Source organism: Corvus cornix, chromosome 14 (assembly GCF_000738735.6).
Source record: "Corvus cornix cornix isolate S_Up_H32 chromosome 14, ASM73873v5, whole genome shotgun sequence".
NCBI lineage: Eukaryota > Metazoa > Chordata > Aves > Passeriformes > Corvidae > Corvus > Corvus cornix.
The window spans coordinates 16,147,630-16,161,247 of record NC_046344.1 but is presented as its reverse complement, the minus strand read 5'-3'; the positions used below and the strand labels follow the sequence as shown (position 1 = coordinate 16,161,247).

General features: G+C 52.3%; 1 protein-coding gene across 2 annotated transcripts in view; it reads right to left on the bottom strand.

Moving 5' to 3' along the window:
• Window positions 1-13,618, bottom strand: part of LOC104684914 — a 17,131-nt gene extending 3,513 nt beyond the window's left edge. The window contains exons 1-10 of one of the 2 annotated variants that reach the window (XM_039560426.1): window positions 13,581-13,618; window positions 10,856-11,993; window positions 8,048-8,264; window positions 6,339-6,496; window positions 5,906-6,007; window positions 5,031-5,219; window positions 4,080-4,639; window positions 2,394-2,667; window positions 1,494-1,704; window positions 972-1,108 (exon numbers count right to left, since the gene is read on the bottom strand). In XM_039560426.1, the coding sequence (XP_039416360.1) occupies window positions 972-1,108; window positions 1,494-1,704; window positions 2,394-2,667; window positions 4,080-4,639; window positions 5,031-5,219; window positions 5,906-6,007; window positions 6,339-6,496; window positions 8,048-8,264; window positions 10,856-11,726 (2,719 nt within the window). In that variant the 5' untranslated portion in view covers window positions 11,727-11,993; window positions 13,581-13,618. The remainder of the gene's footprint in view (window positions 1-971; window positions 1,109-1,493; window positions 1,705-2,393; window positions 2,668-4,079; window positions 4,640-5,030; window positions 5,220-5,905; window positions 6,008-6,338; window positions 6,497-8,047; window positions 8,265-10,855; window positions 11,994-13,580) is intronic. The other variant, XM_039560427.1, reaches the window with a different exon arrangement.

The following is a 13,618-nucleotide window of genomic DNA, read 5'->3' as shown; positions in this document are numbered from 1 at the left end:
TTCAGGACTGTTAGTAAGCTCCTGGCTGTGTGCCCCTTCCAAAAGACTTGGCTTCATCCCACCCTCCTCTGCCTCCCACTCTCCTTTGCCTTCTCCTGCCAGGTGAGTCTTTACTTCTGGCCTTCTACCACTGTACAGCAGTTTGGCTCCTTTGGCAGCCTCCTAGGGCTGTGGGGAAGGGCATGTCCCACATCACACCACAAGGGCCAGTACAGAGCAGGCTCTCATGCTGGGAGAGGAGCGAGGGGCCCACTCTTGCCCCTATCAGGAGGATGGAAGACGAATCTCCATTTTGCCAGATCTTGGCTCCCCCAAGCCAATCCAAGTGTGGCCTTTGCAGAGGCTGGGGACACCCCTGTGCATTTCCTTGCTGACTCTGGGTCAGGACTGAGACACAGGAATTTGTTGCCACAGATGAGCTGAGATGGGAGGGTTTGCTGGCAATTTCCCTGACTGTGTCCCTGCCACCGTGAGAGACTGGAGCAGGGGGTTTCTGCCATTGCTGCAAATCTAACCCTGCAGAAAGAAATCCTGATCAGGGCTCAGCCCGGCCTGAGCAGAGACAAATGAAATATGTGGCCACCTTCATATCATAGAATCATCACAGAATGGTTTGGCTTGGAAGGGACTTTAAAGCTCATCTCATCCCACCCACTGGCATGGGCAGGGACACCTTCCACTAGACCAGGTTCATCCAAGCCCTGTCCAACCAACCTGGCCTTGGACACTTCCAGGGACAGGGCAGCCACAGCTGCTCTGGGGACCCTGTCCCAAGCCCATACAAGCCCATGCTGAAGCTGTAGGTGCAGGTGTTCCCTTGGGACGGCAGCACCACATCCACACATGGGTGTGTGTACCAGTTCTCTCTGGCACCTTTCACAGCAGCCCCTCTCCCATGCCATGGAAAGCTGAGGTCAGCCCCTGTCCCAGCCCTCCCACCCCAGCCTGGTGGGACACCCCACTCCACTCACTGGGTGTGAGGAAGCAGAGGTGGAGATCCGTGGCGAAGGCGTGCTGGGGACAGCTGTTCCGCACTCCGGGAGAGGGCTCTGAGAGGGCAAACTGCAGTCCTGTGCTGGCATTGCCACAGCGGCTCAGGGACATGGGCCTGTCCCCAGAAGAGTCAAGATTCACCAACATGTCACACACCTTTCTTCCCACCTCCAAATCCCACCCTGAGCCCCAGTTCCTGGCGCTGCTGTGGATGATGGAGACTTGGCTGGAGCTGAAGTCAGCTTTCACAGAGCCATCCTAGAGATGGGTCCAGCCTACCCCTCCAGCTGGAGAATATGTGAGCTTGGCCAGAGCAAACCTATTTGCTCTGACTGGCTTCTGCAGGAGTAAGATTGCTGCCTCATTACAGGCAGACTCCCACACCTAAGAGTTTGTCCTCCAGGATAGAGTTTTCCAAGCTACACAATACCTGCCCCTGCATTTCATTAACCTATTGCTCCCTCTTCACACCAGGAACTTTCCTAGAGAAGTAACCTCACCTGTCACCCTTGCAGGGCACAGTGTAAGCTGGCCCAAGGAAGCCCAGGTGTCCTCCAGCTGTGCCAGGCTCACATGTGTAAACCAAGGCATCCACCAAGTTCTCTGGCATTGCCTTCCTGCCAACAGGAATCCCATTGGTGCTGTACAAAGCAATAGTGCTGGAGCCCTCACTAGGAGCAGAGATGTTCTTGAAGGTCAGGTTTGTCCCATCTGGAAATGCCAGGGAAATAGATGAGATGAACATCTAGATTAGGCTGAACTTTGAGCCTGACTGGACAAGCTGGCAACGAGGAGAACTCCAAGAACAGAAACGAGAAACAAAGTAATGGTTGTGACCGAGGCCAAATAAAGCTGCAAGGAAGCTGCTTGCTGTGAACACGTTTCCAAAAAGATCAAGGTTCCTCTGAGATGCAGTCCTCTTCATGCAGCCCAGACAGAAATGAAGGTGAACATGAGTAAGAATGTGCCAAGGTGAATACGATAAAGGAATGTGCTGACAAAGCACCAGCTGAGGACCAGGAGGAGGCAGCACCACTGCAGGGTTCAGTGAGCATCAGTGAGTATGATGTGAGGGAACAACCCACAGCCCTAGTGGGACCTGCTTCTCCTGAAATCCCCTTGTCTTGGTACCAGCAGGAGGAACTCTTGGTCCTCCCACTCTCCTGCATGGAGAGCTTGGCAGAGGCACAGGGGAGGATTTATCACCTTCTCAGCTGGAGTATGACAGAACAGCCCAGGCAGAACAAATAGAGAAAAAGCAGGAACAAAGGACAGGAAAGGCAAGGCAGAATTGTTCTCCATGTTGTGCACCCTCCTCCATCTGTTTCCTCAAAGCTGCTCAAGCCCTTGCCCGTGTGTTTGAAGACAGACCCATACCAGGTCCATTCCATCAGACTTACCGTGCCCATGTTCTCCATCCAGCACAAACACCAACAGCCCTGTGGCTCCAACAGTGCCCTGCAAAGGGATGCTGGCTTGTGCCTTCCCCTCCTTCCCTGAGAAGAAGACCAAGCTGAGACCTCCGAGGCTGGTGCCAGGCTTCCCCTCCAGCTCCACGAAGCGGATGTGGGCAGCGCCGCTGGCCAGGCACAGCTCACTGATGCGGATGACAGGGCCGCCCAGCACCGTGGAGCTGCTGCAGAAGTTCTCCCCCAGAGGTGTCACCATGGTCACCTGTGGGGAGACACAAAAGCTGTTGCCACCACTGACACTCCTGTTTTATTCAGGTGGAGACACAGCTGCTCACAGCATTACCTCTTCTTCACCTGAACACCTGAGGCTCTCTGGTGAGACAAGAGGGTATAATCAAAATCACAAAATGGTTTGGGTTGGAAGGGATCTTAAAGCCCATCTCGTCCCACGTGGGCAAGGACACCTTCCACTATCCCAGGTTGCTCCAAGCCCCGTCCAACCTGGCCTTGGACACTGCCAGGGCTGGGGCAGCCACAGTTGCTCTGGGCACCCTGTGCCAGGGCCTCACCACTCTCACAAGGAAGAATTTCTTCCTAATACCCAACCTAAATCTGCCCTCCTTCATCTTAAGGCCATCCCCCCTTGTCCTGTCACTCCAAAACCTTGCCCAAAGTCCCTCTCCAGTTTTCTTGGAGCCCTTTAGACACTGGAAGGGACCCTAAGGTCTCCCCAGAACCTTCTCTTCTCCAGGCTGAACAACCTCAACTCTCTCAGCCTGGCTTCATAGGAGAGGGGCTCCATCCCTCAGAGGATGTCTGTGGAGATCTCATCTGGACTTGTTCCAACAGTTCCATGTCTTTATTTTGCTGGGGGCAATACAGGACATGGTGATTCTGTCTCACACCAACTGCTCCTCACTTACTATCAGCTCAAGGATTGTCCTGACTGTGGGGTCCCATCACCACACATCCCCATCACCTTTGTCCCATCCTCAGGACTAGGAACACCTCTCTTTCTCTACTGTTGGAAGCACTTCCACACTTGTGTCTACAGTCTGTGGCATCACATCCTTGGGCCCATTACCACTACCAATGCATCTCACTCCTCTTCTACATCTGGAACAGTTTTATTGCCTTAGTTTTGGACATCTCTCTGGCATCAGCAGCAGAGCAGCAAAGCCCTCCCTTACCCAGCTTTGTGTAGGACAAGCAGGCACACTCCACTATACTCCTTCAGGCCACTGTCTAAAACTAGATATTTTGAAATAAAAAGAAGCAGCTCAGACGAATTAACACAAATCAATCATACCAGTGCTCAAGGCACATCCTTCACACATCAGCCCTGCAGCAAGCTGGGTTTTAGGGACCTGATATGCTATTACACACACACTGGTGGTGGCACTAAAGAGAAGGTGACTCCACACGTGGCTCAGGGTAACCTGAGAGTCCAGGATGCTGCCCAAAAGGGAGCTGGTACCCGACCAACAGGCATGTGAACAGGGCAGGGAGGTGAGGGTGGGCTGGTGGGAGCATCAGCAGATGGCAGGAGGTCGATGTGGCACACCAGAAAACACTGTTCTCCTGAATAAAGGACACACTAAAACATGATCACTGTGGAAGGAGAACAGACATTTGCCCTCCTGGTGACTGGAGGGAGAAAGGACATCTTCCCACCTGGAAGCTGCTCTGGAGTTTTGTGCTCAGGCTGTGGCAGCGGCTCAGAGACTCATCCTGGGTGCTGTGAGAGTCGTTCTCGTAGAGGATGCTCTGCCCTGGCAGCAGCACTCTGAGCAGCTGCTCTGCCTTCTCTGGCACTCGGGATGAGTACACCACGGCATCCAGCAGCCCCCGCGCCGTCACGGCCATGCCCTCTGCGTACAGCGCCGTGCTGCTGTGGTAGAGAGCCACAGCATCTGCCCCATTCTGAATGGTGTTGGGGGGCAGTCTGATCATGGGTGCTGGGCTCATGCTGCTGCTCCCCACCAAGAAGTAACCCAGATTATCTGTGTGGTGTCCAGACAGATCCAGCACCCGGTAGGCCCGGCTGTTTTTCCCATTGTAGAGGACCAGCCAGTATCCCTGGAGGTTGAAGCGTGTCTGTCCAGTGTAGAAAAGTTCAATGTACTCTGCATCCTCTCTTCCCCCGGGGTTGTCTGCGTTCACCTCATTGATGAGTAGCTTGGCCACTTGCACAGAAGGCACTGGAGTCCCTTCGGGTATCTCTGATGGGACCCCTGGAAAGCAAAAATGTCCCAAATATGGGCCTAAGCACTGAGCTCCAAGGAAACAACACAATGTTGCATGGTATTTTGCTGGAATAAGACAAAATTTAGCAGAAGACTGAGGATGTTGGTTCACACTTTTATCATCCATGTCCTTTATAGCCCTTAGAAGAGGAGTCCAGGCAACACACTGGTTAACACCAGCTGTAACAACAGAGCTTGCTGTTAGTCCAGCCATTGAGCAATATGGGCTCTAGTAGCAGGACGTGATGGAATTGGAAGAGATTTTTGCCAGGTTGGGGAAAGGGAAGGAAGGATATTTCCCTCTTCTAGGAGAGCCAGATCCACATGTCCACCCTCAAACACACAGTATCCCCCATCCTGCAAAAATGATCACCAGTACCTGGAGGCACATTCATATCCCTGAGGCAGGACCTTCCTGTTGTGATGTTCCTTCCACCAAAGCTCACAACTCTGGGTGTCTCCAGGAAGGTACTGAAGGCCAGCAGAATGCTGCTCAGCTGCTCCTCTGACCTGGCAGTCAGCAGAGCGGTGAACACAAGCCCCAGGTCCTGGCAGGCTGCTTTTGGCTCTGCAGAGGCAAGCAGAGAACTGCCTCAGTTTCCCCAAGCCACCAAAGACCCACTTTCTCCTGGGAGAGACCCAGAGCTCACCAGCTCATCTCTACCAGAACTGTCCTCATGGTCAGACTGACTTGGGGCAGCTCATCCCATCAACACAGCACTGGGAGTTCTGCCTGTGCCAAGGGGCACCCTGGGACCAAGCCTGTGTCCAGCTCTGGGATCATCAGCACAGGAAGGACATGGATCTGCTGGAGCAAGTCCAGAGGAGGCCATGAAGATGACTTAGAATCACAGAACCATGGAATGGTTTGGGTTGGAAAGGACCTTAAAGACCATATAGTTCCAATCCTCGTGCCATGGGCAGGATCATATGGATCAGAAAGACAAGTAGACAACAAATTCCCAGTGGAGATGTCAGTCCTACTGCCACCTCCGTGGCTGCCAATGCCCCAGGCCAGAGCAGCTGGTGGTCTGTGTGCTGAGGGAGCTGGGGATGAGATGCTCTGCAGAATGTGGAGGAACAGCACCATGCTCTGCCCAACCCTGGACATCTCTGTCATCAGCACCAAGATCAAATTAGCTGGATCCAAGCTAGGAGGACACAATGTGAGAGGGAACACTGGGCTGAAGATCAGGACCAGGTGGGCATTATCCACTGGAGGTCCCTAGACTGCTCTGCTCCTGCCCAGCTCACCTCTGAAGTAGGCAGCAGAGACTCCAACACTGCTGGATGCATCGAGGGCCTGGACTAGAGTCAGGAGAATCTCTTCCTGCTTCAGGAGCCACTCCTGGCAATCTAGGAAACAAAGAGCCCACTGTTACCTGGCCAGTGCCACCTTGGTCAAGGGATACAGCTCATCTGGGATGGGTGCAGCTCCACTCCTGCTTATCATCCAGAGGACCCCAAAAGCTTCTCTTCACCCAGTCAGTTGGAGGTGGGAGGGGAGACTGAGGAAGCTCAGCTTGGCATGGGCTGCCATGAAATTTTTGCAGGCAACTGTCAGGTGTCCTGGTTTTGCTTCCTTTGGGGTTAGTTCACACAACCCAGCAGGACTCTGGGTGGTCACCCTGGCTTTGTGCACATGCTCTGGCCCTCAGGAGGTCCTGCAATAGCAACCAATGCCCACCTGCTACATGGAGGCAGAAGGAGAGAGCCTGGCTGAAGTGTTTGTTGGGGCAGTCATTGAACGTGCCAGGGGTGGGCCTGCTGAAGATGAAGGATGTGGAGTCCCGGGTCACAGAGCAGCAGCTGCACTGGCTCATAGACACATTTCCTGGCTGATGTCTGCAAGAGACAAACAGGTAGATGACAGAAAACATGACCTGCCAGCTGGAGACATGAGTGCTCTTCACCCACCAGTCACACATGCCTCCACCAGAGAGTGAAACTGTGTTTGAAGTCTTCTCCTTTCACAGGGTTTGGAGATACATCCCATCCTCACCAGTACCTCCTTGTCTCACAGAAAAAACCCCAACAGTTCAATAAAAACCTGAGAGAGAGAGCATGAGCTTCATACAACCCTTTCTCTTCTAGCACGGGCTGCATTTTTACTGGTCTGAAGACAGGTAAGGTGGTGCAGACACACTTGTGCTCAGCCTGGCACTACGGGGAAGAGCAGTGCGTGCTGCTGGAAAAGCTGAAAAGGCAGCACCTGAGAATGAAATGCTTGAGCAAGAGCCCTCAACTCAAAGGCAAAGATGATGGTCAGAGGCTGGACTAGGTGACCTTTAAAAGTCCCACCCAACCCCAACTCTTCTGTGATTCTGTGAAGTCCCACCGTGAGGAGCTGCACAGAGCAGAGCTGCTCAGAGCTCCCTGGGGAAGGAGACCACCTCCCCTGGGACCAGGGCCAATCAAGTCTCAGATGTGGGAGCAAGTGGGAGAAAGGAAGGAATAGGAATGTGCTGTGAATGAGTGGTGACCCTGATGTGGCTGTGGGCTACACCCTCTCCTGATGTGGTTGATCACACTTTAGTCTCAAATCGTGTTTTCACAGGCCCATCCAGAAAGGGTGAATCTCCTCCAGCCACTGAGCCAGGACCTTGGTATGGACAGTTACACCCAGAGGTCAGGTCTGATGCTTGGCCATGCAAACGACAGGCAAGAGTGTGCCCAGATGGTTTTTTGCTTACTGCCTGTCTCTAACACTCCTCACGCCATCTTCAGGCACTTGGCCCCTCGCTGCCTCTGCTCCTTCACCGCTCCACTGCCCTCTGCCCACTGTGTCCTCTTCCTCCCATTACTAGAACATGCCTAAAATGAGAAGGGAACTGTTCTCACATCTCACAAAAGTCTGAGGATTCTAACATTTCCCCTAACCCACAAAGACAAAAACGAACCTAAAACTAAAAAAGAAAGTGAGTGAACCCAGAATGAACAGTAATCCTGCTTCCAGTCCTTGGTCTGGATGAAACAGGGATTTCCTCTTGGGTCAGGCAAGCAATGCTAAAGTCCCTTTATCACCCTCATTTTTCATCCTGATGCTAAGAAAAACCTTTTCTAATTGAAAGCAGTACTGGAGAATTTATTAAATTGGCCATTACACTTTCATAAACAATAAAATATTAATGTTACAACCAGCAATCATCTGATCAGGAAATTCCTCCTCAAGTGCTTCATTCTGCAGCTGCACCAGGACCCATGTGGAGAGGGGAATATCTACAGCCTTAGGTGAGGCTGGGACTCAATATTGCCACGAGGAGACCCTGATCTGGAGGTGGCACTTGTTCTCCCAGTCCTATCAGGGTTTGGGGCACAAGGATGCAGTGAGCCCACCCGGCAGGAGCAACTCTAGTGTCCAACTGTCCTCCCAGCCCTGCCCAGCAAGCCTCTCACCGCTTTCCCAGGAAGGCAGGTCTGCCAGGGGTCAGGGTCTGCAGCAGCTCCGGGTCCGGTTCCTCACTGCTCGTGTACACAAAGGCATCCAGCAGGCCGGTCTCCAGCAGCGTTTTCCCTGGGACAAAACTGCTGCTGTGGCCTCTGTAGAGGGCAATGGCATTTGGGCCAGCTCTGAGGACAGGACGGGTGGTGTTCTCTGGGAACGGAAGGTCCACTGCACACCGAGGGAAGGAACAACGAGGGCATGTAAGCAACATCTGGGCAATACTCACCAACATCTCAATACTCATCATCTGGAGAGCAGCACACAAGGACTCAGAAGGTGGCTGGGATTGTCTGGTTAGTACAAATTTGGCATCTGCTGCCCCATCTTTCTGCTCACAAACACTTCTCATGTTCACTCAGCCTGAATTTCCCCATTCATGGCCAGTTCCACGATGTGGAGGAGGCTGGAGGGGGAAATCTGAGCAGAGTTCATCCTGATGTTCTGGTTCTGTGAGCAGAGCGCTGATCCACGTGTGAACAGGCATCCTAGGAAGCCAGCACTGATGGGGCCTTGTCTACAGTAACATTAATTTTTAATTCTAAAAGAGATCTGCACACTCGACTAACCTTTCAGGTAGCAGTTAGTACACAACAGTATTTAAGAATTTACATTTTACTCTAGCATTTAACAGTCCGTGGTTTGTAAAAACACAAACTACACACACATACAGCCAAGGCCCAGGACACCAGCACACAGAATTAAGGCGGAGGTTTGGTGGAGTTTTGCAATTTTACGAGCTTCCTAATTTCTTTCCTTCTATTTACTGTTCCCTTCACAATCTGTTTCTCCAGGAGGAACTGCTGAGGGCATTCAGAAACAGGCTTCTGGTATTTCAGTACTTCTGGCTCTATAAATGGCTCCAGGGAACAAACATTAAAGAAGGAATTGCAGGAAAGGCAGAAGGGTAAGGAGAAGTGGTTACTCTTTGAGAAGTGCCTACAGACACTTGCATACCAAGGGACAGCCCTGTGCCTCAGTCCTGATGTACCCCTGCCTAGGGAAGCTGTGGCTGCCCCATCCCTGGAAGTGTCCAAGGCCAGGTTGGAAGGTGTTCCTATAGCAGAGGGATGGGACAAGATGAGCTTTAAGGTCCCTCCCAACCCAAACCGTTCAGGGATTCAGTCAAAAGTTTCCACACTGGCATCTGTCAAGGGAGGACTTTTACTCCAGTGCTCTCACAGCTTTAAGTTCTCTCAGTATGAGGCAGACAAGCTGTTCAAAGACAGGACTAGAAGATGGGGCCTTTTTACGAGTTTCTGTCCCAAATCTGAAGTGATCAAATTAAATCAGCTTCTCACAGAGTGCTCAGCATGGAGTCACTATAAAAATGCCTTTTAAAATCATTAAAATACAATCACACAGTGTCATTGGGTGGAATGAAGAAAAACCTTCCCCAAACTGCTTGAGACATCTTAACAAAGCCTCATCAGAAAAAAAGTCAAAGCCTATCCGCAGTCACCTCCTTGACTAGTATGAGTCTTGAGGAGAGTTAAACACAATCCTTACAAATTTCCTTGTTAGTCTGAAAACTGGTTGTGTTTTCACATTGCTTTCCTTGACCCCCTTGGTTGTTTACTGCTCACAGCTCAACTGAGAGGGAAAATTACAGTGCCTTTCCTGGGGAAAAAACAGAGTCGAAGTGGACAATCAGCTCTTTTACATGTGGTGGAATAATATTTGGTGCCGTTTGAATTGTAAGGAGTTCAACTGTTTAAAAAAGTTTTAGTTGTCGAAGTACTTTAATGGGAACCAGCTTTGTACAGGATGACTGTACTCCCAGAAATCATGAGTCAGTGAGTTACACAAGACATCTGCAGAGTCAGCATCCTCAGCACCTTCTTTTGAGGTGCCCAAAATAATGAAATATTTCTTCCTTCTCTGGTGGCCTGGAAGAAATTGAGAGCACTGGGAGGAAGTTCAGAGGGCAGCTACACACAGCTGGCACACGTGTGACCTGTGCTTGCAGCTGGTGCCATGGAAGCAAAGCCCTTGTGGCTTTTCTAGGAGAGTGTGTTTATTTGCTGTGGGTGACCACCATGTTCCACACAGAGAAGGGGGACACTTCCAGGAGATGTAACACAACCAGCAGTGGTGGCAGGGTGGCTGCAGGGCTGGGAGCAGAACTGTGTCTTCCCAAGAAGCAAAGAAAACATGGGCTTGGGACCTCCATCAGGTCCCTAACCTGGGGCTCTGCAGGTCTACCACTGCCACACCACCTCCTCTTGTTTGCCCTGAAAGTGCCTCCTTTTGCTGCCCCTTAGCTCTTGCACCAGGAGGAAGGGTAAGCAATCAAGCCCTGTTCTCTTCCTTAGGGCTGCTCACATCTCTGAAACCTCTGCCAGGGCACTCCTCAGCTTTCCCTTTTCTAAGTTATTTCTTCTGGGGAAGCATTTCCACAGCACTTCCCATCCTAGCTGACCTGACTGAATGCCTCCAATACATCCTTTTGAGACTGATGTATTGAACCACACAAGGCACAGTTAAACATCCAAGCAAACCATGAATTTGTACAGAGGCATAAAAGATGTCCTCTGCTCTTTCCTCTTCTCCTAATAATTTCTGATATTCACTTTGCTTTATATAATTACTTTTTCAATAATTTCAATAATTTGCTTTTTTATTTTTCACTGAGTTCCGAGTCACATTTTCACGGCTCTCTCAGAACGCCAAGCAACAATAAACTCAACAGCATCCCCCAGCCCCGAGCCTGGCTGATCGCTCCTCCAGCCCTGAGCTCGTCACCCACACACGGTCCTTACCTGGGGCTCTGCTGTGTGCTGGGCCGATCAGGAGGAGCCCGTCTGGGGAGGTTTGGCCACAGACATCCATAGTGAAATACATGTCTTTGGTCCGACCATCAATCAGTACCAGGACAATGTCCCTCAGCACGGTGGAGTGGGGACCCTGGAGCTCTATGAACTCAAACTCGCCAGAAGGAGCAGCAGGAAGGACCTCACTGATCAGGACAGCAGATGAGTTCAGCTCAGGAGTCAGGATGCAGTGGTTCTCCCTGCCTGGCGTGGGCACCGCCACTTGGAAGATCCACTGAGAATCTGCCCCACGGCACCTCTCTATTGACTCATCCACAGCCCTGAAGGTGGGGTCCTCCAGGAAAGCCTCTCTGCCAGGGGTCAGCACCCTGACCAGAGTGTCTGCTCTGTCTGTCTTCTTAGTCTTATGGACCAGGGCATCTACCAGTCCATAGCTCGTGACGCTCATGCCCTCTTTGTAGTTCCCTTTTCCGTAGTAGAGAGCAATGGCATCAGGGCCGTTCTGGATGGTGTTCCTAGGGATCACCAGGGCAGGGTTCAGGGAAGAGGAGCCAATGAGAAAGAGCCCTTGGCTGTTGGTGACTTTGCCCTGGAGGTTCAGCACCTTGTACGCTCGGTTCCCGTTGCCGTTGTACAAGACTAGGTAGTAGCCATCCAGGCGGGCTGCTTGCCCACTGGTGTGATAGAGCTCCACAAACTCAGCAGTGTCCACTCCTGGGCTGTCAGCATTGACTTCGTTGATCAGGAGGGTGTGCTCGGTTTCCTGGTCCCTGGCAGGTTTTATAAGATTTTGAGCAGCACCCTTGGGAAAGCAGAGGTACACAAGTACCATGAATCCAATGTGCCAGGTATCTCCCATGGTGAAAGCTGGGATTTTTGTTACAGTTCAAGTCTAGAGAGAGAGCCTGTCCTCCTCTCAGCCACAAACAGGGCACAGGAGGAAGCTACCACAGGCTGTGCAGGACAGGAATGTGCAGCCTCTGACCTGGGTGCTCACTGGCAGAGGCACTGGCAGAGGCAGGCACCCTTCTTCATGGAGTTCAGGTTTGCCAAACAAAACATCAATCCCACACAAATCTGAAGGGTATGGCTTGAACAAGAGATTTCCAGCTCAGGTCCTTTAAATCTGGGAGGAGGATGTGGGAAGAAAGAAGAATTGTGTTAGGAAACATAGAAACACACCAGTGACATTTAACAGCCTTAAAGCCCCATAATTTCCCCTCCGTGTTTCTTCAGAGGTTTGTGCAATGGGGCAAACCCAGAAGTCTGCAGTGTTCAGCATCCTGAGACTTGGGTGAACAATGGAAATTTCAGGTGTCAGTGTTAACAGTTATTTCCCTGAGTCCAATTTATTCCATGGAAATTAACACAAAATGGCACAAAGATGATAGTAACCATCTTCTTCATCAAGGTTCCAACAGGGAAAGAGAGTACAGGTGGATTCCTGTCACACACATGGCAGAGCAGGTCCACTGACCCCCACACCAACCAACCCAGCTGCAGCTCCTGCAGATGCAGAGGCTGTAGAATATGCAGTAGGGATGAACCAGCAATTTAAGATGTTTGGGAAAATAGTGAGATTTGTTTTCCCATTTCCAGAGCTTTTCCCCCAAACATCCATATCATCACCTGCTGAGTTTTGGTGACCTTCCTGGAGCCCTTGGCCAGTAGAGATCAAACGTGGGGAGGGTTCCAGCCCATGCAATGGTACCATCACAGTAAGGACCTGCTGCCTTCCTGTGCTCCAGGGCCACATCCATGTGAGCAGGACAGATCATGAATGCACCCAACCCTCCAGCTGCTTAAAATCAGGGCTGCTGACCACAGCAGCCCCAAGGCGTGGACGCTTGTGATCTTTTCTAGGTGAGTGCCAACTGCAGTGGGACACAGCATCACATCCTTCAGCTGTGGCTGCAAACGCCCAGGCTGGTGAGCGAGCCTGTGGCCCCATTGCCACGGCCACCTGAGCTGATGCCAGGGCTGGTGTTTGCTCACCGACGTGAGGAATCAGCAGTAACTCCAGAGAATGAAGCTGACAGCAATTCCACAAAGAGCAGGCCCTGACGGAGAGGGGCCCCCCGTGCCTTGGAGGGCCCCACAGCCCCGTGCGCGGCCGCTCTCAGACCACAGAGGGTGGGGAAGCCCCCCCACCACCACCACACACCTTCTGCCTCCCCACCACACACCTTCTGCCTCCCCACCACACACCTTCTGCCTCCCCACCACACACCTTCTGCCTCCCCACCACACACCTTCTGCCTCCCCTACGGACCCAGCCCAGCGCTGTTCTCCCTTCCAGGCGCAGTTCATGCCCAAAATCACCATCAACGTCCCCCTCTGGCAGGCTCTTGCTCCTGCCCAGTCTTCAAAGGAAAAGGAACTGGACCAGATTGTCTCCCCAAATCCACACCCACGAGGTGCCAAATTTCCACCACCTCTCGCTATTTCAGGTAAAGGTAGGAGGAAAAGAGGAGGAACACACAGGTTGTGCTCCTGTCCAGGGGCGGGCGTGGGACAGAAGAAAACCCACCAGGAATGGGAGAAACAGCAGGATAAAAAATACACAAATCCCCCACAGCTGGGCAAGCTGGAAGGGCAGGGGCGGGACTCTCGAGAGGAGGGGGCAGCTGCCGAAGGGGATGAGAGGAATGGGGACAGGGAGGGGACGGGACAAGCCCCCGGGGGTCGCTCGACCCCACGGCCGCGCACTCACCGCCGCTCGCCGCCGCCGCCGGGGCCGGTCCGGGAGGG